At 39.5% G+C, this 27,624-nt stretch overlaps 2 protein-coding genes across 3 annotated transcripts; one reads left to right on the forward strand and one right to left on the reverse strand.

Annotated features, from left to right (window-relative positions):
• The first annotated feature begins 14,022 nt into the window (after positions 1-14,022).
• On the forward strand, positions 14,023-15,517 carry LOC107275671 (putative serpin-Z5). The gene is made up of 2 exons (XM_015760697.3): positions 14,023-14,472; positions 14,577-15,517. Exons 1-2 carry the CDS (start codon positions 14,023-14,025, stop codon positions 15,510-15,512), a joined length of 1,386 nt encoding a protein of 461 aa, XP_015616183.3. The 3' UTR covers positions 15,513-15,517.
• Positions 15,518-19,848: 4,331 nt separating this feature from the next.
• Positions 19,849-27,050, reverse strand: LOC4350138 (receptor protein-tyrosine kinase CEPR2). 2 transcript variants are annotated; one of them, XM_015761819.3, is made up of 4 exons: positions 26,710-26,982; positions 24,532-24,638; positions 20,603-23,237; positions 19,849-20,513 (listed from the first exon to the last, which is right to left on the reverse strand). In XM_015761819.3, the coding sequence occupies exons 3-4, from the start codon at positions 23,151-23,153 to the stop codon at positions 20,101-20,103; spliced, it is 2,964 nt and encodes a 987-aa protein (XP_015617305.1). In that variant the 5' UTR covers positions 23,154-23,237; positions 24,532-24,638; positions 26,710-26,982; the 3' UTR covers positions 19,849-20,100. The 2 variants fall into 2 exon arrangements, with proteins under 2 accessions (XP_015617305.1, XP_015617304.1); XM_015761818.3 differs by lacking the exon at positions 24,532-24,638 and having other exon boundaries at positions 26,710-27,050.
• Between the last annotated feature and the right edge of the window lie 574 nt (positions 27,051-27,624).

The raw sequence follows: 27,624 nt of genomic DNA on the forward strand, positions 1-27,624 counted from the left end.
CTCTAGTCCTGGATGCCACAGAGTTGTTTGATTGCTGACTACAAACAAAGTCCTTACTGGATGCTTTTTTATCTGGAAAAGGATTGTTTTAGAGTGAAATTATGCTAAACAAGACATTGCTTAAGCGTGCTAAACAAAAGATACAAACATACCAGAAAAGAAACTGGAAAAAAAATTGACACCAAGAAACAAAACCAAAAAATTATGTTTGTTTCTTGGTCTCAAGTACCGTATTCGCCTATAACATGAATATTTATTGGAGCATAACACTTTTGTTACATAAAAAAAATGAACAAAACAAGATAATGCTATAGTACAAAATTGAACAAAAAAAAAACTTGCATGCTATGTTTCTTTGCAAGCGTTGTCCTTGTTGCTGTTTGACTTTGAGTTTTTTTGTTCAGTTGGTTTTGATGGTGGTGTGGTTTGTAGTTGGGAACATGTAACATTCTCTGAAAAAAGTTTGTTTCAGAAAAAAAGTATTGCTGCCAAAACAGATATTAAAGTAAAACAGCTACCAGTAAGACAACATAAAAAAATGGAGTGGATGGTGTGCAGTGAGATTATATTTTCAGATTAAAAAATTTTCAGCTTGCAAAAGCTATGGACCGTGGCATAGCTGAATCCTGAGCATATTACAGCTTAAAAAATTGGTGATAAAAAATAAAACTTAGTTGAATGAACAACATATAGTTGTTCGCTTTGAAAAAATTTAATTGAGCAATAGACTAATAGGGCTCTATATGAACATCATGATATATCTTCTATATTTGTGAAATACAAAACATATATTTGGGCCTGGTAACTTATGGTTCTAATAACATTGAGTACTGACACAGAACTAGGCTATGCTTAGTCCTGTTCCAGATTTTAAAGAAAGTATACATGCCAAGTAAAAAAAATGCTATAGTCCAGAATGAACATTTTTTTTTGGACTGGATATATTGGTGTTGGTGGTAGGGAAATTTTGCTTAGCATTGGCACAAATTATTTGAATCTGTTGTGTTTGTGTGCTATTTGTCTAAAAAGAAAAATTTACAAACTAACAGAATAATAACATATACCTGTAGGGGGTGCTCCTTTGCTAGTGCTGGTGTTGTTGATGTTAGACTTTGTTTTATGCTCTGCAGTTGATTTTGTTTGTGGTGTCTTAGGTAGTTGGGAATAGACATCAGTGTTGTTTTGGTTTTTTTGTTCTAGGGGTGGGGCATTACCATTATGTGCTACATTACTCCCACCCTGCTTGCTTCCCCCCTTGCTCTTCTCTTCTCCACTCTTCTCTTCTCTTGTTGTGGTGCTATCTTTTTGTGTGAATAGGCTTGCTTTTGACATGTAGACGCAATCCAAAACCTTGGCAGCTAGTTGTGCATTTTTTTCATATGTTGTGTCAGAATGTTCTCTTGTGAACCACTTGCAAGCTGTGGAAATGTCATCAATGAGCTGCATTTAAAAAAAACACAATAGGAGTGAGTGTATTGGAGCATACATATACAAAACTAAGAAAACAAAAATTTTAAAAAAACAGAGCATTTGGAGGAGCAAAAAAAATTACCCTTGGGTTAAATGATTTGCTATGGTATTGCTGGAGAGCATCGCTGCATGACATGTTGCTATTGTTGCCCTGTTGCTCAATGCAGCGGGCCCCTGAACATATTGCATCATAACTTAATTTTTCCATTGCTTTGATATGAGAAAATAAACAGAGTATGATCTAAGAAAAAAAAGAAACAAATTGACACAGAATAAAATTTTTCTGTTGTTTTTACTTACTGGTCACTTTCCAAAATCTCCTGTTTTGCATTCATCCATTTTTGAATACTCTTTTATCATTCCGCCTTTCCAAACAGAGATTCTTGGTGGTGGACCAATTGGAATATTTCTAATTCCAAAATCTTTGAAATCAAGATAATTAATCTAAGGAAACAACACAAAAGAAAAAGAATAAGTCAATGTTTAGAAATATTATGGGTATAAAAAATGACTTAAGTAATAAAAAAGAGATGCATACAGCAAGTAAGTGTCCGCAGCCGCCAAGGGTTTTTGATGTTTGTTCCTTTGATTTACTCTCCTTTTGGAACTTGGCTATGTATGTCATAAGCCATTCATAAACAAACTTTGACCAGTTCCACTTTGAGCTGGACTTGACATCAATCAGAGGTTCGAGGTATTTTGGGCTGGGGTGAGTGTCTAAGTTGGGTCAAAGAAAGGTTGATAGTGCAACCACCATGAAACAACGTAGGACATCATCTTCTGATAGTTTGTTCACACCCTTGTCGCTAAGCAACTTAGTGCCAAAGAAGGAAATTAAGGGTTTTGTGCTCCCATAATGCTGATGAAAAAAATGTTTTCTTGCATCATTGTCATGCTTGATCTCTAAACCTCCATTTGGGATACCAAGTATGAAGTTGGTGGTGTTTGGATTGATTGGTATGGATCTCCCATTGACAACTATATCTAAGCAGCTGACGTCAGTGTGACTAGCTATCCATTTGACAAAAGATAGTGGTATAGCACACCTTTGAAAGTTTAGAAGTGAACCAAAAGCAGATTTCTCAATAATTGACCTTTGCTCGTTGCTGAGCCCTTCAATCAAATTGGAAAAGTATGTGATGTTTAGTCTGCTTCTTGGTTTTGGGGACTCTGCACTTCCAGATTTATCTTGGTCATATTCAAGTTTTGTGTGCTGGAAGAAAAAAAATAGAGATTTAATTATGTCTTGTTAATAAAGAACAACATAAACTAATTAGTAAAATGGGTTGTGGAGAAAAATGTTTAGGAAAAAAAAGACAGAAAGCGATACCTTTTGTTTTTGTCTCCTTACTGGTTTGTCTGTCCTACCTCTTTTCCTTTTGATCGATCCTGAAAACTAACAGAGGCAAAACAAGTATAAAGTTATTGATAGCTGTCTGTGGTAGTAGAAAATGATATTTTGGAAAAAAAAGGAAGAAACATATATACCAGATCTTTTAATGTGCTGACGAGATCTTTTTTTGTGATGTTTTTGTCAGAATCACTGGTTTCTTCCTCTTCTGAAATAGAGTTGGCATAATCGGAATCTGCCACCTTGTTGTCCAACTTGCTATTTGATGAACATTCGTCATCTGATGATGTCCTGTCACTTGCCATGCTGGAAAAAAAAGTACTAGAGAAGTAAGTACATTAAAAGGAAAAGAGAGGGATCTTGTCAAATGTCTTGATATTTTCATGTGTAACCAATCAAAACCAAAAAAAAAACTCTCAATGTCCTGATAGGCTGCTAAGCCACATGTTAAATTGTACCAAAAAAAAAAAAGAACCAGTGCCAAATTGAAACAAAATGTATAATTGTGAACCCTGTTTGATACCCCTTGCAAGAAATCTTAAAAAAATCAAACAAGATGCAAGTGGTATCTTGTTGCTAACTCATTTTAATCAGCACTGAAGAATTTTTAGCAAAAACCAGCTTGCATGAAAGTTAACATCGGCAAAAAAAATAATAATAAATGTTTTTTGAAGCTCTATAACTGCAAATTAATGTGTTGAACCAAAATTTGATTACAGTTACATATACTTGATAAAAATGTTAACTACAACATCTTGGTATTGCAAAAATTTGTGTTAACTATTCGCATGATTATAGTTGCACAAAATTATAATTAAAGTTGTACAAATTTAAAACCAAAGTTGCACAACCTTTAAAAATGGCAACTATAGGAACATACGGATGCAATTGCTATAGGACGATGAAAAAAATTGTTTTAGTTAGTAAAAAATGGTGTACTATGTATACCATATTTCAAAGTGATATGACTCTATTTATATATTTGTACAAACTCAGCTTATCTGCATATAAGTAAATGTCAAAAACAAACATCTTGGTGTTGCGAAAAAAAATATGTTAACTATTAGCATGATTATAGTTGCACAAAAATCATAATTAAAGTTGTACGAATCACTAACCAAAAAGTTGCACAACATTAAAAAATGGCGACTGTAGGAACAGGAAGGTGCAATTTTTGCATATAAAAAAAAGTAACAAAACTGGATGGATATGACATTATTCAACCACCCACATGTCCAAGCTCACCAGCAAATCAAAATCTTAGCAGAAGGAAATGTACTCTTCTTGCCCTGCAACAAGCTCCTCCCCCCCCCCCGGTAGAATCCAACGTTCCCTGAAAACAAAAACCGTAGTGAAGTTGTGCTTGTTTATAACCAAAATTAGGAAAAAAATCATATAGTAGTCAGCTAAAAAAAGAATTAGTTGCACAATTTAATAATTGAAATTGCATATATTTATAACATAACTTGCGCGAAATGTATAGTATTAGTTGATTTTGCTATTTGAACAATGCTGCTGGTATGTAGATGGTTCAAGCGGGAAAAACACAGTACATGAAAAAAAGAGAGGCACGCTTGCTGTCGTGTGTTGATGAGAAAAAAAAAGATACAAGATAAAAAGCAGTATGGGTTGCAAAAAGCAAAAATAAGTGAAAAGTTGGACATAATGACTAAGAAAACAAGTTGTCTACCAAAAAAAAGTCCCCAGTTGTATGCATGTTTTCCTAAAACACAAACACTATTTATCAAAGTAAACAGAAAAATTGGCTCAAAAAACATTAGTTGCAAAAACGTATTACACGACTTGCACGAAAAATCAAAATGGCTAATACAATAGTCAGGGAGTGCAACTAGCATAGATAATCTCAAAAAAACATAATTTCAAAAAGATTACTCTCCTCTCTCAATGCTCTGCTGGTAATCTCAAAAAGATTAAACATAACTGATAGGAGCAGAGCCTGGTGTTCATTTTCAGAGAGGCTTATCTCAGATTGATCACTGATGGAATGGAAAGCAAAAGTGGCATAGTACGTCACAGTTGAGCAGAACTACTGTTAAAAAAAATACACAGCACACAAAAACAAAAGATAGCTTTTTCTGTATACAAGCACAAAAAAAATCTCCCTGTATAGAGTGACCACTAAAATGGACTGATTAACTCAAACCCTCTATACACAAAATGGATCTGACAATGCTGAGGGACAAAAGGTAAGAGCATTTGTAGGGATTTAATGAAAATATTGGTTAGTTGTTGAGCTCAAATTGCTACCAAATCCCTAAACCCCCTTCTAAAATGCCACGGCACAGAGGTCATCACTGGCCTACAGGATAAAAACGACTAAATCTAGAGCAAAACCATGTGTGTGCCTAACAAATGAAGTTAGGGAGAAAAATAATTAGGGAGAAAAAACCAGGCAGAGGCACAGCCCACCTCCCACTGACTATATCATAAACGATGTGCGGTAAAAATCCTAAAAAAAATTTCCCCAACTACACCGAACAAAACATCAAAGCACACACATCATGTGGGTTTCAGATCCAGGGATGCTTTGCTCGACATTGGTCCCCCCATCCCGCCCCCTGCTACTCGTGCCCTGCACCAACTACGGCGCACACGGGTTGATCTGTTGGGTCGGATCGTGGGTTTTGTTGGCGACAAAAAAAGGCCCACGGTCTCCATGTCTTTTTTAATTTGAACAAGTATATATATTGGCTATATGGAATATTTTGATTTCACATGATGACTTAATTGTTCAAAAATCTGAGTAGTAAAAATGTGTAAAATTATCAAGATGCTGCAATTGCATACAAATCTATCGATTTCTTCATTTGCAATTATCAAAAAGATATTGGAAAATTGTTGACCTAACTTGTTCTGAATTGTGCTCCCAGGTAATCATGAAACATGCAGCTGTTGTCTAACAAAAAAAAATCATAATAACTTCAAATTTCAGGAGACGTGCAGGAGTCTAAAGTTGCCAGATGGCTGGAGAATGGCATGGTAAATAATCCTTAACATATGTTTGACCTCCTTAACATATGTTTCATGAAGAAAAAAAATTCAGTAAAATGATTTAAGCTAATATCTATTTGACCTCCTCTAGCCATAGCTTGGTGTTAACGTTACTACTCAGATTATAGTCTTGTTTAGGTTCACAACTAGTTTCAGGAAACTGGGTGTTCAGGTATTAAATGACAAAAAATATAATCTGTTGTGCTGAATTAATTTTTCCTCTAGTCTCAGGAGAGGCACTGGCGTGTGGGTTTGGCAAAAAAAAAAAAAAAGCTGAAAGGAGTTGATATTACTCGAGGTATTTGAGAAAAAAAAAACTAAACAAAATTGTACTTACATTTGACTGATATGAGGCATTTAATCTTGCCCCTGCATATTAACTAGATTAACAGAAATAATATGAATTGGCACGACCTCTGAATCTTGTACCTCTGCTATGTCAGGTTTTAACAAAGTACACATATCTGAATATGAGAACTGTACCTTGCAGCTACAAAACAAACTGCTACAAAATTGCAGCTAGAGTTCAGACAAAATTAACTATTGACAACTATCTCTGTCTCCAATGACAGAACTGCTTATAACTATTTCTAAAAAAAATGACAAAACCTATTTCTCTATACATTATGTTTCAAGTTGGGAGCAAAAAACTGAAGTAAGCATGTTATTCCTCTAATTCTAGCTCGGATGGTCTGTCTGATGAGTACTCCATAATGAGAATGACCCAATGGTAAGCATGTTTATTCGCAAATTTATGGGCTATATATATCCAGTTATTCTTCATTGATGGGGAAATGATTTACATCAAAAGAAAATAATTAGTGAGAAAATGAAGTTAGGGAGAAAATAATTAGTGGCACGGTTTAGAACTAGGCAGAGGTGCAGCCCACCTCCTGCCGACTATATCATACGCGATGTGCAGTAAAAACCCTAAAAAAAATTTCCCCAACTACACCGAACAAAACTTCAAAGCACATGACACATCATGTGGTTTCAGATCCAGGATGCTTTACTCGACATTGGGCAAAATCAACTCAAAAACATATACCCAGTAAACTCCAAAGCATCAAGGAATGAAAAAAAACTCCGCGGGATTCCCCCCACCCTCCCTTGAAATGGTAGCCAATCCAGCCCTAAACAACTCACAAAATCCACATGATAGAAAATATGGAGCTGAGGGGATCAGGCCGTCGCGGCGTGAGATTTGAACAAAAAAAGAGAGATGGAAAAACCTGCAGTGCCTCAACTCAAGCGCGCTCGCCTTCGACGGCACACTCGCGGTGCCTTCCCCGGCGCCGTCCGCGGCCGCTCGCGGTGCACAGCCCACCCCCCCCCCACCTCCCCTTCCACCTCCTGCCTTGGAAGAATCTCCGGCACCTTCCGCTCGCAGGACTCCGCCTCCCCCTGCTCGAGAAAAACACAAACGCTATCTACTAGAGAAGCAGAAGCACTTTCTAGATGAGTCACGGGTGCGGGCGGATTTTTCCAGAGCTATTTGTGGGCTGTGGGCTGCGGACTTTAGGCTTATTAGCAAGGGAAAGATGATGGCGCGCACAAAATCAAGACACATAATCGACGGTCGATGCGATCGACTGATCGATTAAAATTTTGCAGGCGACTGCAAGATAGCAAAAGCGTTATAAGTTCATATTATAAGTTGTTTTGATATTTTTCTCTAATCAAACATTTTTAGGTTTGACCTGATTTATTGAAAATATAACTTAATTTCCAATACAAAATAAATATATTATCAAACTATATTTAATGTTATATTTAATGAGACTAATTTAATGTTATAGATATTACTAAATTTTTTTATAAAGTTGGTTAAATTTAAGGAAGTTTTACTAGGAAAAAAAATTTAAATTTAAAATGACTCATAATATGAAACAAAGGACTACTGATTTGCTAGTTGTTTCCCTGTCGAATAAAACAGATTGCATTCAATTTAAAAATTGGTGCTAAAATCGCGGAAAGGAACATACTGTAAAAATGAACAACCACTCAAGTATTATACGGACTACTCATGCTTATTTAAGTTTGATTGAGTTTATAGAAACATATAGTAGTATTTTCAACACAAAGCAAACTTATTATTAAAATATATTCAATGTTAGATTTAGTACAACTAATTTGATATTTCATATGTTGTTAATTTTTTCTATAAACAAAGTTTGACTGAAAAAAAAGTCAAACGAGTCATATTATAATACGGAGGGAGTACAAATTACACCCTCAGCATTATAATGGAGAACTACTACCTCTTAGCGTAAGTAGTTTAGTACCCCTCAGCCACCCACTTCCCGCTCCCTCCACTCTGAAAAAGGTATTCACAACCTTTACCCCAACATTGTTCCCACCATTCTCCTCCTAGTGATAAAAAAAATACTCGCGATCGAAATGCATAAAAATTTAGGGCCTCTTTGAATCATATGAATGAAAAAACGGAGGAATAGGAAAAAATAGAATTGTAACAGGAGTGCAAGTGTAAAACAGAGTATTATAATAAAATATAGGAAAAACATAGTAACAACTATTTAATTAGGCCGCAGGAAAAACATAGGAATTAATTTGAGGAGAAATAAATGCTCAAAAGATTCATTCTATGAGGTTGGTTATGAGGTTATATTTTATGTTAAATATCCTCCAAAACTTACATGGAAAGAGGCATTTCATACGATTCCATAGGAATCATTTTTTTTTATTCCTATAGGAATGAAAGAGGGGGCCTAATTAGGCTGCTCTGGAGAAACATAAGGAGAAATCAAACAAGCACGACCGAATTTGATCGAGATGATCGATATTTTCTTCAAAATGCATCGAAATTCAGTTGATTTTGTTTGATAGGGAAAAGTTACTGCTGGCTCGTGGCCTCCTGGAGGAGAGCTGTCAAGAGAAATGGCAGCATATTCGCCATTGGAAAAAGTCCAATTTGACTCCCTTAAATATTCGAATCCCTTAATCGCAAAACTAGATATGACAACTCCCTCAACTATTAAAACCGTCTAAAATGACTCCCTCGGCTGTTTTAAGAGTGGTTTTCGCTGACGTGGCGTCCACGTTGTAGTCCAGTCATCAGACAAATTAAAAATAAACATGGGAGCCGCATGTAAGTCACAAGAGAAAAAAAATAAAAATTGTGGGGCCCGCAAGTCAGAAACCACCCATATCTCCCCCGTTCTCCTTCCTTTCCTTGTTTTCGCAAATGGGCATAAGAAATGGACACCATCTCTCACCGTGGAGTCGAGCAGCAGCGATGGCGAAGGAAATGGCAGAGACGGCAGCAAGCGCTGAGCGGAAGAGACGCGGTTGACGAGGCCAGTGCCGATGCCATCTCCCTCACTCTCATCCCCCTCTGCTTTGCCGCATGAAGGGGCCGCTCGGTAGATGTGGGGTCAGTAGCAGTAGGATGAGGGAGAGAGGTAGGCGGCAGTCTTCGGCTCCCCGACGCCTTCGTCGGCCAGGCCGCGCCAATCCCGTCGCATCACCGCCACCCATGGACTACATCGTCGATCGGGGGACCAACCCCAACAGCGTCACTATAGGGCGGGCCCACCCAACACAGGTCCCATCCTCTGCATCCCAAAGTCGTCGCCAACACACCGCCATCCAAATCCTGCCCTGACCTTGCCTCAGGCAGTGCGCCGCTCTGAATCCAACCCCGACAATAGGCCACCGCTTCCTCTGCAACCACAACATTCATCTCCCATAACCGTCACCGCTGTGGGGACGAGGCCCGCCCTGGACTCCGGTCACCAGCCTGCCCTTGTGCACCCACCGCCTTAGCAGCCGTAGGCAATGCACTCTCTGTCGTGCCCTTGCCGCCGGATGTCGTCGTTGCCAGCGCTGGGGCGGAAGGGGCCGAGAACCCTCGCCCTTCACCTGTCGTTCCCACTGCTGCATCAACCGCATGCGACACCCCTCCGCCAGATGCCGCCGCCGTCGCCAGTTACCGGAGCGAAGGGGCCAGGGTGGGGGAGATCCCTGTCGCTGCCGCTCCTCGTCTTGGTCTCGCCACCGTGCTCCAAGAAGAAGAAAGAAGGAAAGAGAGCGGGAGAGAGGGAGAGATTATTAGAGGAGGGAATGACATGTGGGGCTAGATTAACTTTTTTTAATTTATTTGATGAGTAGGCTGCCACATAGACGCCACGTCAGCGAAAACCACACTTAAAACAACCAAGGGAGTCGTTTTAGACGGTCTTAATACTTGAGGGAGTCATCACATCTGGTTTTGTGGTTTAGGGATACGAATTAGATTCAATGAATATTTAAGGGAGTCAAATTAGACTTTCTCCCCATTCGTTCTTTAGAATCGATTAGATGTGACGAGTGTTAACCGCATGTAGGCCCATTAAGTTATTTTCTTTTTCTAAAACATTTATGTAATCTATTATATTATTAAAGGAATAGAAAAAGGAGTCTCCACGTTCGCTCTCATGGTTTAGAAATTCTCACATTAATCGGAGAAAGAGAAAAAGCAGAGTCCATACAGAAATACAATTTAGAAATACGTGAAATTCGGAATTAAAAAATAAGGAATATTAGAAGAGGAGACTAGAGTCCACATAGAAATACAATTTAGAAATAGCTGAAATTCGGAATTAAAAAATAATGAATATTAGAAGAGGAGGCTAGAGTCCATATAGAAATACAATTAGGAAATACCTGAAATTCGCAATTAAAAAATAAGGAATATTAGAAGAGGAGACTAGAGTCCATATAGAAATACAATTAGGAAATAACTGAAATTCGGAATTAAAAATAACGAATATTAGAAGTAGAGTATAGAGTCCATATAGAAATACAATTAGGAAATAACTGCAATTCGGAATTAAAAATAAGGAATATTAGAAGTAGAGTATAGAGTCCATATAGAAATACAATTAGGAAATAACTGGAATTCGGAATTAAAAATAATGAATATTAGAAGTAGAGTATAGAGTCCATATAGAAATACTATTAGGAAATAATATAAATTTAGAATTAAAAATAAGGAATATTAGAAGTACAGTATAGAGTCCATATAGAAATACAATTAAGAAAAAAAATAGAAATTCGGAATTAAAAAATAAGGAATATTAGAAGTAGAGTATAGAGTCCATATAGGAATTTAAAACTAACTAAAATTTGGAATAAACATAATAAAATTAAAAGTTGAGTTTAGAGTTCGTATAAAAATACAATGTACAAATAACTAAAATTCGAAATTAAGAAAAACATGGGAAGAAGAGTTTAGGGTCAATATAGAAATACAAATATAGGAATACAATTTAGAAGTAACTGAAATTTGAAATTAAATTCGGAATTAAAAAATAAGGAATATTAGAAGTAGATCATAGAGTCCATATACGAATTTAAAACTAACTAAAATTTGAAATAAACATAATAAAATTAAAAGTAGAGTTTAGAGTCCGTATAAAAATACAATTTACAAATAACTAAAATTCGAAATTAAGAAAAACATGGGAAGAAGAGTTTAAGGTCAATATAGGAATACAAATTAGAAGTAACTGAAATTCGAAATTAAAATTTCAAGAATATTGAAAGATGAGTTTGGAGTCCACATAGAAATACAACTAGAAATAATAAAAATTCAGATATAAAAATAAATAATATTGTAAGAAGAGCATAGAGTCTATATAGAAATATAATTTACAGAAAATTCAGAATTAAAAAAGAAAATTTAAAAGACGAGTCTATAGTCTACATAGGAATATATACAATTTACAAATAATAGTCTATATAGGAATATATACAATTTACAAATAACTGAAAGAAGCCTCCACGTTCGCTCTCATGGCCTAGAAATTCTCACATTAATCGAAGAAAAAGAAAAAGTAGAGTCCATATAGAAATACAATTTAGAAATAGCTGAAATTAGGAATTAAAAATAAGGAATATTAGAAGAGGAGTCTAGAATCCATAAAGAAATACAATTAGGAAATAACTAAAATTCGGAATTAAAAATAAGGAATATTGGAAGTAGAGTATAGAGTTTATATAGAAATACAATTAGGAAATAACTGAAATTCGGAATTAAAAATAATGAATATTAGAAGTAGAGTATAGAGTCAATATAGAAATATATATAGGAAATAATATAAATTTGTAATTAAAAGTTAGGAATATAAGAAGTAGAGTATTGAGTCCATATAGAAATACAATTAAGAAAAAAAAGAAATTCGGAATTAAAAAAATAAAGAATATTAGAAGTAGAGTATATAGTCCATATAGGATTTTAAAACTAACTAAAATTTGGAATAAACATAATAAATTAAAAGTAGAGTTTAGAGTTCGTGTAAAAATACAATTTACAAATAACTAAAATTTGAAATTAAGAAAAACATGGGAAGAAGAGTTTAAGGTCAATATAGGAATACAAATATAGGAACACAAATATAGGAATACAATTTAGAAGTAACTGAAATTTGAAATTAAAAATTAAAGAATATTGAAAGATGCGTTTAGAGTCCACATAGAAATACAACTAGAAATAATAAAAATTCAGAAATAAAAATAAATAATATTGGAAGAAGAGCAGAAAGTCTATATAGAAATATAATTTACAGAAAATTCAGAATTAAAAAAGAAAAATTAACAGACAAGTCTATAGTCTATATAGGAATATATATAATTTACAAATAACTGAAAGGAGCCTCCACGTTCGCTCTCATGGCCTAGAAATTCTCATATTAATCGGAGAAAAAGAAAAAGTAGAGTCCATATAGAAATACAATTTAGAAATAGCTGAAATTCGGAATTAAAAATAAGGAATATTAGAAGAGGAGTCTAGAATCCATATAGAAATACAATTAGGAAATAACTAAAATTTAGAATTAAAAATAAGGAATATTGGAAATATAGTATAGAGTCTATATAGAAATACAATTAGCAAATAACTGAAATTCGGAATTAAAAATAATGAATATTAGAAGTAGAGTATAGATTCCATATAGAAATACAATTAGGAAATAATATAAATTTGTAATTAAAAATAAGGAATATTAGAAGTAGAGTATTGAGTCCATATAGAAATACAATTAAGAAAAAAAATAGAAATTCGGAACTAAAAAAAATAAGGAATATTAGAAGTAGAGTATATAGTCCATATAGGAATTTAAAACTAACTAAAATTTGGAATAAACATAATAAAATTAAAAGTAGAGTTTAGAGTTCGTGTAAAAGTACAATTTACAAATAACTAAAATTCGAAATTAAGAAAAACATGGGAAGAAGAGTTTAAGGTCAATATAGGAATACAGATATAGGAACACAAATAGGAATACAATTTAGAAGTAACTGAAATTCGAAATTAAAAATTAAAAAATATTGAAAGTTGAGTTTAGAGTCCACATAGAAATACAATTAGAAATAATAAAAATTCAGAAATAAAAATAAATAATATTGGAAGAAGAGCATAGAGTCTATATAGAAATACAATTTACAGAAAATTCGGAATTAAAAAAAAATATTAAAAGACGAGTCTAGAATCCATATAGGAATATATATAATTTACAAATAAATAAAATTTGATATTAAAAATAATTAGTAAATAACACGTATATAAAATATAATATGAAAATTCAGAAATATAAATAAATAATATTGGAAGAAGAGCATAGAGTCTATATAGAAATACAATGTACAGAAAATTCGGAATTAAAAAAAAAGAAATATTAAAAGATGAGTCTAGAGTCCTTATAGGAATATATATAATTTACAAATAACTAAATTTTGATATTAATAATAATTAATAACTAACATGTATATAAAATATAATATGAATATTACACATTAGTAGTTTTGTAAAGTTATTGCAAAATTTAAAATTATGTTGTCATTTTAATATATTTGAATAATATAATGAGAAAACATATATGCTAATATATGAGAAAAAAATATAATGATGTCGCGCAATCTGCGCGGGCCACCATGCTAGTTCTGTTTGTAATAAAATAATTATTGGTTAAATATTTAAATAGTTAAATCTCAAAATGCATGTGAATCTTATTTGACGGGATGGAGGGAGTGCTTAAAATCGAATTTGTCACAAATACGACATGTGGAAGGATTCAGAACTCTGGTTCTATACGTTCGGATCAACAAAACGCTAGATATAAAACTCTGCTTCTTTCTCAGGCAATCGCGATCTCGTCCAGACCAAGCCACAGCTTGACGCCACGATCACCATGGAAATCAAGTCAACCAATTTGACCCTCCGCGAGCTCATGCTCGCCATGGCGCCGCCGCCGCCGGCGGCGCCGCCGTGCCCCGGCCTGACGGAGCTCGCCCTCCGCGTCGCCAGGAGGATCCAGGCCGGCGGTGCCCCCGACGGCAACCTCGTCTTCTCGCCGCTGTCCGTGTACGCCGCGCTCGCGCTGGTGGCCGCGGGCGCCGGCGGCGACACGCTCGCCGAGCTCCTCGGCGTTCTCGGCGCGGGCTCCCGGGACGAGCTCGCCGGCCTCGCCGGCCGCCTCGCGGGGCGGGCGCTCGCCGACCGGTCCCGCGCCGGCGGGCCGCGCGTGTCGTTCGTGTCCGGCGTGTGGTACGACAAGACCAGGACGCTCTCGCCGTCGTTCCGCGACGCCGCCGTCCAGTCCTTCATGGCGGAGACGCGCGCCGCCGACTTCCGCGAAAAGGTGAGCACAATTACGATCTCATATTCTCATCTCCGGCGAGCTCATGCCATTGCTAACTGTGTACTAAAACCATCGCGATCTCGCCGTGTTGCTGTTGCTGGCAGCCAGGGGAGGCGGTGAACCAGATCAACGCGTGGGCGAGGAAGGCGACGAACAAGCTCATCGACACGGTCATCGACGGTGGATTGCCCGCCGACACCGACGTCGTCGTCGCCAACGCCGTCTACTTCAAGGGCAAATGGAAGGATCCCTTCACGAAGGCGTTGACCAAGACCGGCAAGTTCCACCGCCTCGACGGCGCCGCCGTCGACGCGAGCTTCATGCAGAGGGGCACCTACTACGACACGGGCGATTACATCGCCTGCCACGACGGGTTCAAGGTGCTCCGGCTGCCGTACGACGACGAACGGCGCCGCTCCCCGGCGTCGCCGCCGCCGCCGCCGTCGACGCCGCGCTTCTCGCTGTGCGTCTTCCTCCCCGACGCGCTCGACGGGCTCTGGGACCTCCTCGACGAGATCGCGTCAACCCCGGGCTTCCTCCAGGCGAAGCTGCCGACGAGGCACGCGTCCGTCGGCGAGCTCAAGCTGCCCAAGTTCAAGCTCACCTTCTCCGGCGACATCGCCGGCGTCCTCCGCGGCCTGGGCCTCGACGCCACCTTCAGCGACGGGGAGGCCGACTTCTCCAAGATGGTGGAGGACGACGGCGGCAGGCGGCCGCTGTCGATGAGGAGCCTCGTCCACAAGGCCGTGATAGAGGTGAACGAGGAAGGCACCGAGGCGGCCGCCTCCGCCATCAACATGGTGTGCGGCATGAGTATGACGCCGGAGCCACGGCCGGTGCCGGTGGACTTCGTCGCCGACCATCCTTTCGCCTTCTTCGTCATCGAGGAGACGACGGGCGCCGTCGTCTTCGCCGGCCACGTCCTTGATCCGAGCTCAACGGCCGGAGCTTTGGATGATGACGACGACGACGACGAGTTCGTCGTAATGGGATGTCTTCGCTATCTTTTGGATCGCTGCATGGCATTTGTTGGGGTTTAGAACTTGGTCACGATGCAGCGGTACAAAGATAGCTTGTACTCCCTCCGTACAACAATATAGGCATAACGTACGATTTTTTTTTATTTTTTTTCCTGTTACAGATAGATGAAAACTCACATGTCAATAAAAGCTGTGATACCAGTTGATAAGCTCACGGTTCTGATTGGTCCGATCTTTATTTGACTTGATGATAATTACCCCTCCTTCCTAAATTGATGGAATTTAAAATTTCTCAAATTGATCATCATATAACCGTGTGGACACAGATTTCATCATAATATAATTAATGCAACATGTGAGGATGTGTGTATGCTAAAGTGTAATTAGCATGATGTTTTAATCCATGCATGTATTGTGGGAGAATGTGTGCATTGTATATTGATTTATGTTATTTAAATTATCCTTGATCTTGATGCATAAACTTATATGATGATCAATTTGGAAATGAAGGAATATTTAAATGGATTGTTGACAACTCTACTACAATCGTACGAGATATTGTTGTGTTACGCCTTAACGATTGATACATCTTTTCATGGGTTATTGATCTTGCTGTTATAAATCAGCCTTGTTCTTTTTTTTTTTTGCGGGGAAATCAGCCTTGTTCTTGAAATTGAAGAAACCAGCAATAACAACCAAAAATCAATCATATATTTGCAAATACGATAAATGGGGGCTTCGTAATGAGAAAACGACGATCTAAAGAATCACGGCTTTACTCGAAAAAACAGCAATAGCTAAACTCTCTCACTAGTTGCGTAGGTTGAAAGCGCTTAAAATTGATTTAAACATGAAAATTTGAAAGTTCAAGCAAATACCCATGATAAAATTGAAAATATTTTTGAACTTTAATACAACCTGTATAAAGAGTTAAAAAACAGAAATATTATTAAGTAGTAAAATGAACCATTTTCAATAGTTTAGGGGATAAAATGAACCAAACAATTTCGGGGGTTAAGTGATCCACTAGATTAGTTTGAGGAAGGAAAAAAACGACTTATATCCCTATAGAATGTATTATATACTAAAAAGTCCATTAAACTTCCTGCAAATACTCCTAAGCCGCCACATTGCACTCCTACAGATGCTCCTATACCGTCACGTGGCACTTTCCTTTAAATTGGTGGACCCAATATTTTAAATCATTAGATTATTAATTTTCACCATTAAATCTTATCTTACAAAAAAGATCTGTACGTTCCCCCTCTCCGCGATCACAAGTTCACGTAATACGTTTTAAAACGGAAAAAAATGTGCACATGTATGTACGTACTCCCTCTCTCCCCCTAACCCTCCCCTTTTCTCCGTTTTATAATATAAGTCTTTTTAGCATTACCCACATTCATATATATGTTAATAAATCTAGACATATATATGTGAAAAAGTTATAAAAATATAGTTGTATAACTTATTGATATCTACCAATTTTATTTTGGTTATTTCTCCATCTGAGTTTGATTGACCTATATAATATATGAGTTTCAAATTCTAACAACTTCAAACAATATTTTCAAATACTTAAACGATTTCAACTGAAAAAGTCATCAACAATAAAATTGCATAAATCATCAATATCTACAACTTTTGTTTTGGTCATTTTGCTATATGACTCTGTTTCAATAATTTGAATTTGAATTTCAAATTATGACAACTTCAAACAACATTTTCAAATAATAAATGATTTCAACTGAAAAAGACATCAACATCAAAGTTGTATAACTCATCAATATCTATAACTTTTATTTTGGTCATTTTTCTATATGACTTTGTTTGAACAGTATGAATTTGAATTTCAAATTATAACAACTTCAAACAACATTTACAAGTACTAGATGATTTCAACTGAAAAAGTCATCAATAACAAAGTGGTATAACTCATCAAGATCTATAACTTTTATTTGGGTCATTTCTTCATCCGACAAAGCGATTGGTAACATTGATCACAAAATGTACACATCTCTTATTTGGTTTTGAATTATTTAATATTATATTTGTAAATTGCGACGAAATTGCTATAACGTCACAGGTTTTAGGCCGGTTTATGACGAAATCGATAAATTGTCACGGTATTATGGGCCTTGTATCCATAGTTGTATATCCGTGACGATCTCTAAAAACATCACGAAAATTTCGTCAAATTTCGTCACAGATTAAATATATTCTTGTAGTGCTATAAACATTCCTAAATCACCACATGACGCTTTAATATGTCTTAATATAAAAACATTTGAGAAAAAAATCATCTCACCCAAATCGGTGGACCTTAGTTTAAAATGTTAGATCTATATCTTAAAAATGAAACCTACCGAGCGATCAGGCCATCAAAATCCATATGTACAATACACGTATCCACTTCCCTCCTCACGGATGAGACGAACCCATCGGCTCTCGCCTCTTTTTTTTCCTTACGTCAATCAAGTTCACTACTGAATAAAAAAAACTCCTAAAAATTATCCCTGAAAAAAATATCCACCTTATTTTTTCTAATAAAAAAGGTGGGCTCATTACTTTATAGCATTAGACATCTAACGACATCTACTAACTTAATTATATCTCTAAACATATATATGAGGTCTATTTACCTATACAAATAACCTAAATCAATCAACAAAAGTACAAATAAATATGTAAATCCATCTATGAATGAAGCTCTTTCTAATTATTATGTCCGTCCTATAATGAATCCTAAAATTTTATAGTAATTAAGAAAGAATAAAAAAAACTAAGATACCCCTCACTAAATAAGGCTCATTAAATAAGGGATATGCGCAGAGTTAGAAGATGGTTAGAGTAATGAAATAATTGATGGTTGGATGTGATGAGTAGTATTTAAAATCCCTTATATCTTAGGATAAAATTTGCATCCTTCAATTTATGGATGGAGGTAATAGAAACAAATAGAAGTATATGATTATATCTTTAATTAGATGAAGAAGTCATATTATCATATTTTTAATAGGAAATTTCTTAAAATAATAATCCTAAAATCTATAAATACATCTTTAGTATACAAGAAAAAGTATTATTTAAAAGTTTAAATTAAGATGCTAATTTTTTTTAAAAAAAAACACATGTAGTATAAATGATAGTTTCATCTGAACCAGATCCATTGTTGCAACATTTTTTCTCATAAATTTAAGACGACATGATTCAATTGATTTTAGTTTACAGTTTATAACAACCTGTCCTCTAGAACACAACACATCCCAACCCATTCAACCAGCATGCCCAAATATTACCCCACTTACACTTTCGTTCGTGCTTCATATAAAATAGTCAACACGAAAATGATATGGTTAAAGAGACAATGCCTTACAAGTTGGTTGTACTCTTGCTTAACTAGCAAGATGGTTCTACTGAAGTGCACACAACGCTTATAGACAACACAAATTACATCCTTTAAATAAAACATAGGCCACATCCTAATCGAACAAGGATGTTACAGACACCCCCTCAAAGGACCTGACATCGCGTCGGTCCAACATGCGTATAGACAAATGCCTTCGGTCAAATATATATGCGTATAGAGAAATGTCCATAAGCATGTCCCCTCTTAGCACACGTCCGTACGTCGAGTGATCGAAACTAACTTTTAAAACAATCCCCAAAAAATTATTGATATACACATATTCAGAAGAGAGAATATTGTTTTTTAAAAAAGCATATATATAAACATTCGTGACAAAATTTCAAACACCACTAAATAAGATGCACGCGCATCAGTGCGGGCTATCTTGCTAGTTGAATTAAAAATTAGAGCGGATGTCAAAAAAAATTAAAGGAACCTTACTTCCGAATCACCTTCGCGATTTGTGTTTTGATGAAATCACCCTATTGCCAAATGGATAAAATCTCATTGCCACATCTGTGCAGAGGAGGAAATGGATTTTACTACCTTAAGAGGGTCTCCTCGTTATTGCATTGTCATCAAATTGTTATAAATTTAATAAAAAATTATAAAATAAATTGTGATATATTACTGTACAAACATTTGATACTACGACTGTGTGTTTAGTTCAGCGCAAAGTTTGGATTTTGGTTGAAATTGAAGATGATGTGACTGAAAAGTTGTGTGTGTATGACAGGTTAATGTGATGAAAAAGGACTGAAGTTTGGATCCAAACTTTGGATCTAAACACAGCCTACAAACAAAAGTATTTGCTGAGTGTTGACCGAATTTAGTCGAAGCAGCATCAGCTTTAGCAACAATTGCCCTTTTTTTTATTCATAGCTCTGAAGCAAATAAATTGCATCTTCTTCCACATCCAAAATCTATACCATTCAGTTTTGTACTCCTAAACATTCGTGATGATTCTTAAGAACAACTCCGACCCTCTGCCAACCAAATATTCATATATGTACAAATCCATTTTAAAATATCGGTATAAAAGCATGACAAAATCAGAGGTTTAAACTATAATTAAAGTGGACTACTACCTTAATTGTCAACCATTTTACATAATACCTGCAAATGCATTATCATCTACAGTATGATCCCTAGTACACATCAAAGATTAAAATTCAGCGAGAGTTGGCTGCAGAAATGCAGATGCAGACAGAGGCGAGAAAGCAGAATCTACTCTAAAATTCAGCAGCAGCTCTTGCTCCTGGCGCAAGCCCTCGCCGCCGGCGGCTGGCCGCGGGGGCTGCACGGCCCGGCGCCGGCGTCGGTGAGCATCTTCACCACGTCCCTCATCGTCGGCCGCCCCGCCGGCAGCTTGGCGGTGCAGAGCACGGCGACCTTGAGCACCTTGATCATGTCCTCCCTGTCCCTGGCAGCCGCCGCCGCCGACGACGACGACGGCGACGGCGCCGCCACGCGCGGGTCCAGCACGTCGTCGATGCTCTCCGCGGCGAGCTTGGTTGACAGCCAGAACACGATGTCCTTCCCCTCGCCGAACGCCGGGTCGATCGGGCTCCGGCCGGTGACGAGCTCCAGCAGCACGACGCCGAAGCTGTACACGTCCGTCTTCTCCGTCACCTTCATGGAGTAGGCGAGCTCTGCGCGGAACGTAAATTTGATTCAAAATCAGTACGAAATTTGAAACGAATAGTTCGAATTTGGGTGGAGGGGGAGGTGATGTGATTACCGGGGGCGAGGTAGCCGTGGGTTCCGGCGAAGCAGCTGAACTCGGCGGAGTCCTCGGCGGCGATCTTGGCGATGCCGAAGTCGGCGATCTTGGCCTCGTAGTCGTCGTCGAGGAGGATGTTGGTGGACTTGATGTCGCGGTGGATGATCGCCGGCGTGCAGTCGTGGTGGAGGTACATGAGCCCCTTGGCCGCGCCGAGCGCGATCTTGCACCGGCGAGCCCAGTCCAGCTCGGCGGCGGCGGCGCCGCATCCGCCGCCCTTGGCCTCTCGCCGGAGCGCCTGGTACAGGTTGCCGCGCGGCATGTACTCGTAGACGATGAAGTTGAGCTCGCCGCGGGAGAGGCAGGCGTGGAGCTTGAGGATGTTCCGGTGCCGGATCTTGCCGAGGATGGCCATCTCCGCGGCCATTACCCTCGCCGCGTCGCCCTTCCACAGCCGCTTCACCGCCACCACCGTGCCGCCGCCGCCCTTGAGCGCGAGGCGGTACACGCGCCCCGTGCCGCCCGACCCGATCAGGTTCTCCTCCCCGACGGCGCATATCTCGTCGGCGTCGAGCTCCGGCGGGTGGAACGACTCCAGCTTCCACTCCGCGCCGCACCCGCCGCCCTGCTCCATGTCCCTCTTCTTGAGCTCCTCCAGCTTGAAGCTCCGGTAGCTGACGAACAGGATGCCGACGACGAGCAGCAGCGTCGCCGACACGAGCACCGGCACGAGGACGAGCGACCTCCGCGCGAGCCCGTCGCGGCGGCCGTCCTCCACCTTGCACACGCCGAGCTCCGACCTGCCGCCGACGCAGAGCCCCGGGTTGCCCGCGAACGCCACGTCGCCGTCGATCACGAGCAGCGCCGGCGGCACGTTCCCGGTGAGCCGGTTCGACGAGAAGTCGACGGAGCTCAGCTTGAGCACCACCAGCTGCGCCGGGATCGCGCCGGTGATCGCGTTGTGCGACAGGTTCAGCGAGTTGAGCGACGACAGCGCCGACAGCGTCGCCGGGATCGGGCCCGTGAGCGCGTTCCGGGAGACGTCGATCTCGACGAGACGCGCGCAGCCGCCGATCTCGCCGGGGAGCCGGCCGGTGAGCGCGTTCTCCTCCAGGTGCAGCGCCGTCAGCTGCGACAGGCTCCCGATCTCCGGCGGTATCTCGCCGGAGAACGAGTTGTTCGACAGGTACAGCTTCTGAAGCTGCCCGAGCCGCCCGATCTCCGGCGGGATCTCGCCGTCGAGATGGTTGTTCTGCAGCCACAGCTGGTTCAAGCTCTGCGCGTCGCCGATCGCCGGCGAGATGCTTCCGGTGAACCCATTATCCGACACGTCAATGATCGTCACGGCGGGGAGACCCCACAACCCCGCCGGGAGGCTGCCGGTGAGCTTGTTCTTGTTGATCCGAAACCTCTGCAAGCTGTCGCACGACGAGTACTCGTCGGGGAGCTCGCCGGAGAAGCCGTTCTGGAGGGCGAGAAGGTACTGGAGATTCTTGCCGTCGCAGAGGTGCCTCGGGAACGGCCCGGAGAAGGCGTTCTCGGAGATGTCGACGCTGTTGAGCGGCGAGAACCGGCCGAAGTTCGCCGGGAACTCGCCGGAGAAGCGGTTCTCGTAGGCGGAGAAGCTCTTCAGCGACCTCAGCTCGCCCCACGCCGCCGGGATCTGCCCGGAGAGGTTGTTCCGGTAGAGCTGTATCACCTCGAACCCCTCGAGCGCCGCGAGCTCCGGCGGGATCCCGCCGGAGAGCTGGTTCCGGGACACGTCGATCTCCCGCAGCCCGGTCAGCCTCCCGAGCTCCGGCGGGAGCTCGCCGGTGAGGTTGTTCCCGTACAGCTCGATCTTCCACAGCTGCCGGAGGTTGCCGATCGCCGCCGGGATCACGCCGGCGAGGTTGTTCATCGACATGTCGAGCGTCTCCAGCGCGGCGAGCTCGAAGATGGATTCAGGTATCACCCCTCTCAGATTCGAGCTCGCCAAGTACAGATACGTCAAGTTCTTGAGGTTCCCGATGCTCGCCGGCGTCTCCCCGGGATCGTAGCTGTTCATCCCGACGCTGAGCGTGACGAGGCCGGAGAGGTTGCCGACCCACGCCGGGAACCTCCCGGAGAGGTCGTTGTTCGCGACGTCGATGGTGTCGAGCGCCGCCAGCGCCGACAGGTCCGGCAGCTCGCCGGCGAGGCCGTTGCAGGAGAGGTTCAGAAACCTGAGCCGGGTGCAGCTGCTCAGCTCGGCTGGCACGCTCCCCGACAGCGAGTTGGAGTCGAGCTCAAGGCGTGTCAGGGTCGTCAGCGCGGCGATCGCCGGCGATATCCTCCCGGAGAGGTTCATGCTCGACAGCGAGACGCCCGTGATGGCGCCGGTCCTCCGGTCGCACCGGACGCCGAGGAAGCGGCACGGCGAGGTGGTGTTGGTCCATGTCTGGAGATTGTTGAGAGGGTCGGTCAAGCCGGCCTTGAACTGGAGAAGTGCTTGGGTCTGAATTTGGTGGTCAGATTGGCAGCTTGAGCTGATGGAGAGTGAGAGGAGTGTGATTAGAGGGAGGCAGATCACAAGGATGTGCCTTCTCATTGCTATGGATTGTTTGTGTTGGGAAATCTGATGGCAGCAGCTTGATCACATATTCACATTGGTGTTTCAGTGTTGTCCTGGTGTCTGAAAGAAAGAGAGAAAAAAAAATAAACAAGAGATGTCACTTGTCAGTTTGGAATTCAATTTATATAGTGCTAATTAGATCAGTTAAGGTGAGTGAGAGTTCATCATTTGACATGACTGAAGGTTTTGGAAGATTCTACATAATGCCTACTACTAGTGGTGCTATTTCCTGGTGGTTCAGTACATGGAATTTCCATAATGGAGGACTAGTAAATGTTATGATGACATGGCATGCACATGATCAGCAGTATTTTTTACATGTTGTACTACTTTCTAAAAATTCAGAGTATGGTAACAAGCCAAATCAGAAAGCAGAATTCTGTCTTCAAAACAAACAACCTCAGACCTAGGAGAATTAATTAAACCTGAAGAAATTTCTCAAACCAAAAACATGTCATTATGAACTGTTGCACCATATATGTTTGTTTGCCAAAAACACGGGAGTGGATTCTAATCCCTCGAGGGGACATCCCCTCATATACATTTTTCTCTTAAATTTAACGCAAATAGTTGTGAAAAATTCTAAAAAAAATTGACAATGTAGAGTATAATGATACCTACTAGTTCACCAAAATTCATGTTCAAATTCGATCTACACATCGAGAAACAAAAAAGACAAATTTAGATATAAACAGTACACTACTATTTATACGCTGAATTTGTCTTTTTTATATCTCGACGTGTGATTTGAGTTTGGACTTAAGATTTTGTGAAGTTGTATATATGTGTTGTATGAATGTTGTCAAATTTTTCCAGAATTTTTCATAACCGTTTAGATTATTTTTGAGCAAACGAGGGAACATCCCCTCGAGGGATTAGAATAGTTTCCCCAAAAACACCTTTGAGCTCAAATCTTTATTCCCCCCCCCCCCCCCTTCATGAAATCTCACTTCAAGCAGAGTGAAAACTTCAGCTCATGCATGATCATAAGGTCAGGCTCAAACAGTGTGTAGGTGCCAATGCAAAAACTTTGTACAGCTGATATGTGATTTGGACATTTCGAAAGATGCTTTTGGTTTGTTAACCACATGTTCAGAGATCATGACCTTCCATCTACCACCTTCCATATCCCTACTCTGTTTCCCTCTTCACTACACCATCAGCAGCAAAATTGCACTAGATTGTCACCACATGGCACATGAAAGATTTTCCCACTAAATTAATCAGATAATTGGGGCATGCAAAAAAGCCAGAGCACTAGCTGCAAAATGTAATGGGGACAGATGATGAAGTGCACACGCTGGGGGGGAAGAAAAGATGGTCAAGGGGCAATTTTAGTGGGAATATACTTTACCAGTTACTATTTTAGTGAGACATCAGTGTCCAGCATGCCAAATGGCCTCAACACTTAGGTTTTGTTGGATAACAAACCCATCCTTGGAACGACACGATAGGACCAACCTGTAAAGACAAACTAATTTGTTGGCGATAGAATTCTATGCAGTTTTTGGTATTTAATCTAGTAAAACACTTTTGACCTAATTTGTTTGCCTAAGATTATCTGTGCATATGTCCTTGCTAGAAAATGCATAAATTTTCAGTTCAAACTCCATATAGGTTGATCCTCACATGATTCGTGCACGAACACTCCCAAACTTGACTACCAAACTACTACTTTTGTTGCTATGTCAAAGTATGATGATATATGTCCATCGGATAGTTGTTTAACTAATCATATGAAGCTGTCATTAATTTTCTGGTATGCATAGAAAATTGTATGGTTGTCAAAATTTCCTTTTCCATCTACAGTAGTTCAAAATTTTATATGATTATATTTTTGTTATTATTTTGTATATATGTTAATTATGATGTTCTGTCATAAATATATAGCTTATGTTTAATTATACTATACCTTGCAAAATATTTTATTACACTGAAACTAACTAAAGATTTTCAAAATATTTGAAAATTTGAAGACTGTATGCCCTATTGGACATGCTCTGTTTATGTTAACTCCCAATCGACTTCAGAGAAAACTTAATCTCATACTTATATATTTATTAACAATTTGATTTGTTACCTGATATACCGTGCAGTCTATTTATCCGACATCACTATTATTTTAAAGAGAATTTTACAAGATACCATGTTTTATAGTGTAAAGTTTGGTATCTCCCGGTACTAGTTCCTCGAGGTATCAAATATTTTAATTAGTGTAAAATTTGATACCTATAAATACTTTCTCAAAAATTGTAAAATTTTCATTTTAAATTTATTTTAAATTTTAATAGCATCTTCCACACGAGCTGTAACAACTATAAAAAGAAAGAGTTATTTTTTAATTTTAAAACTTATACTACCAATAGATATCACCATAAAAGTCTCAAATTATAAATATGACTAGATGATCCCAAAGACCACGGATCACCTAATCATGTACAAAGATTTAAATTTTGTTTGTCTTAAATATCTTACAATCTACAATCAACAAACAACTATACCTACATAAGTGTATATACACAAAAGATTGAACAAATAGAGTGGTGTTTGTAGAACCATCACTACCTACTCCTCCATTGAAAAGAGTAATATATTTGCTTCATTAAACCTGGTTCCTCATGTTTTAAGAGAAGAATTTTTTTTCTCACCATCTTTTACCAAAAACTGCAAACTTTTTGGAACCACAAATTTGTATGTATCATGAAGTTCCTTTTCACCAAAGCATAGGTGTACGATGTATCTAATCAGCAAGACACAGACATCAAAAAGCTACTGATGCCCTGTTTAGAGCTCTGTAAGATCAATTGCTATCACACGGATCAGTTCAAAACAGAGTCTTCCCACATCGGTATCACAAATCACACAAAGTTCATCAATTATCGAAGTTTCATATACTCTTTAGTTTGTACCGTCCTTTCAAAAAAACATTGAAAGGAAGATCGTCTTCATTATGGCCGGCAAACGTAGACATGTTGACAGACGACATGCATGCATTCCTTTTTTTTCAGGTTTAGAGTAACTGACATGTGGGCCCAGCAGGTATAGCTACTGCTCCTAATTTGTATAGGCAGCCCTAGTGTGTATACATCATAGTCGAAATGGAAACTTCCACCAAATACATCAACCCATAAAGGAAAAAAGCTAATTGTAAATTTGGATTGAATAGCTCAATAACCTTCTAAGGTTAAAAATTAAAATGAAAAGAAATTTTATGGTGCAATATTTTATAGTGTAAAATTTGGTATCTCAGGAATTGCTTCAACGATCGTAAAATCATTCTAAAGGTAAAGTTACAGATGACAACAATTATTTACTACCTAAGTGCATGATGACATGAACTCCATACTGAAACTGTGGACAGCTAACCATAGCAGAACTGAAAAGAACAGCTAACTATGCAATCCGAGAAAGCAATTCATCATGAACAAATTCCATGGCCAGCAGAATGCAAACAAGACAACTCAATCATAGATAACAAACCCATCAACATGAGTAGCTCAAACCAAAACAAAACAAAAAAAAAATCAGATACCTCTCAGCTTCTCCTGAAACTCCCACTCTGTTCTTCCTTCTTGACCAAACCTGCTCTTCCCAATCTCTGCTTCACTTCCCTTCTTCCAATCCTTCTCCTCACATGAACACACAAAGAGCAAAAGCAGCAGCAGCAAGAACAAGAGCAAGAACCAATGGAGCAGCAGGAAATCAACTGAAGCTAGATAAGCCTCTGAACAACTCTTCAGATAAAAGGAAGGCAGCTGGGTTTTCAGTGTGGAAGGTTCAGAGGAGAAGAGAGGAGAGAGTAGCCAAGAGTTAATAGAGCAGAGGTCCAACCTATTTGAAGTAGCCACTACTAGCATTAGCATAGGGAGGACCAGGGATCCATGCAATGTTTGTGGCTTTTCTTTAATTTTGTGGGGTGAATCAGCAAAGATGGATGGATGGGATGATGCACTGTAGAGATGATGTGCAAAGATGGTGATGGAAGGGATATGCAGGAGAGGAGGTTGTTGTTGCTTGTGGGAGTGCCGTTTGAGCTGTGGCAGCCGAGCCGGCCCCCTTTAGCTGCTGGTGGCTTGGTGAGGATTCTCTGTACCACGGCTGAGGTGGCTTGTTATTTGTGGATTATTCACCAGATTATTGAAACGGATTATTTACTTTACACTTTCAAAAAATATTTTTTTTCATTGTTTAACTGTTTGTTTTAAAATATTAGTTAACTTGATTTCCCAAAATATTAAATTTCTCCCTACAATCAAGTCGATAATCTGCGCCAATAACTGGCTCAATATTCTAAATCAGATGAGAAGACCCAGATGAAAAAAAACTATGGATTTGACTCTATGTCTTATCTGTTTTGTTATTATTTTTCTTTTGTAGTATAATATTTATTTTATTATGCAGTAAAACCCCCAAGGTAAAAGAAAAACATCGATGGATAATAGGAGCA

This window comes from Oryza sativa, chromosome 11 (genome assembly GCF_034140825.1).
Source record: "Oryza sativa Japonica Group chromosome 11, ASM3414082v1".
In the NCBI taxonomy this organism is placed as follows: domain Eukaryota; kingdom Viridiplantae; phylum Streptophyta; class Magnoliopsida; order Poales; family Poaceae; genus Oryza; species Oryza sativa.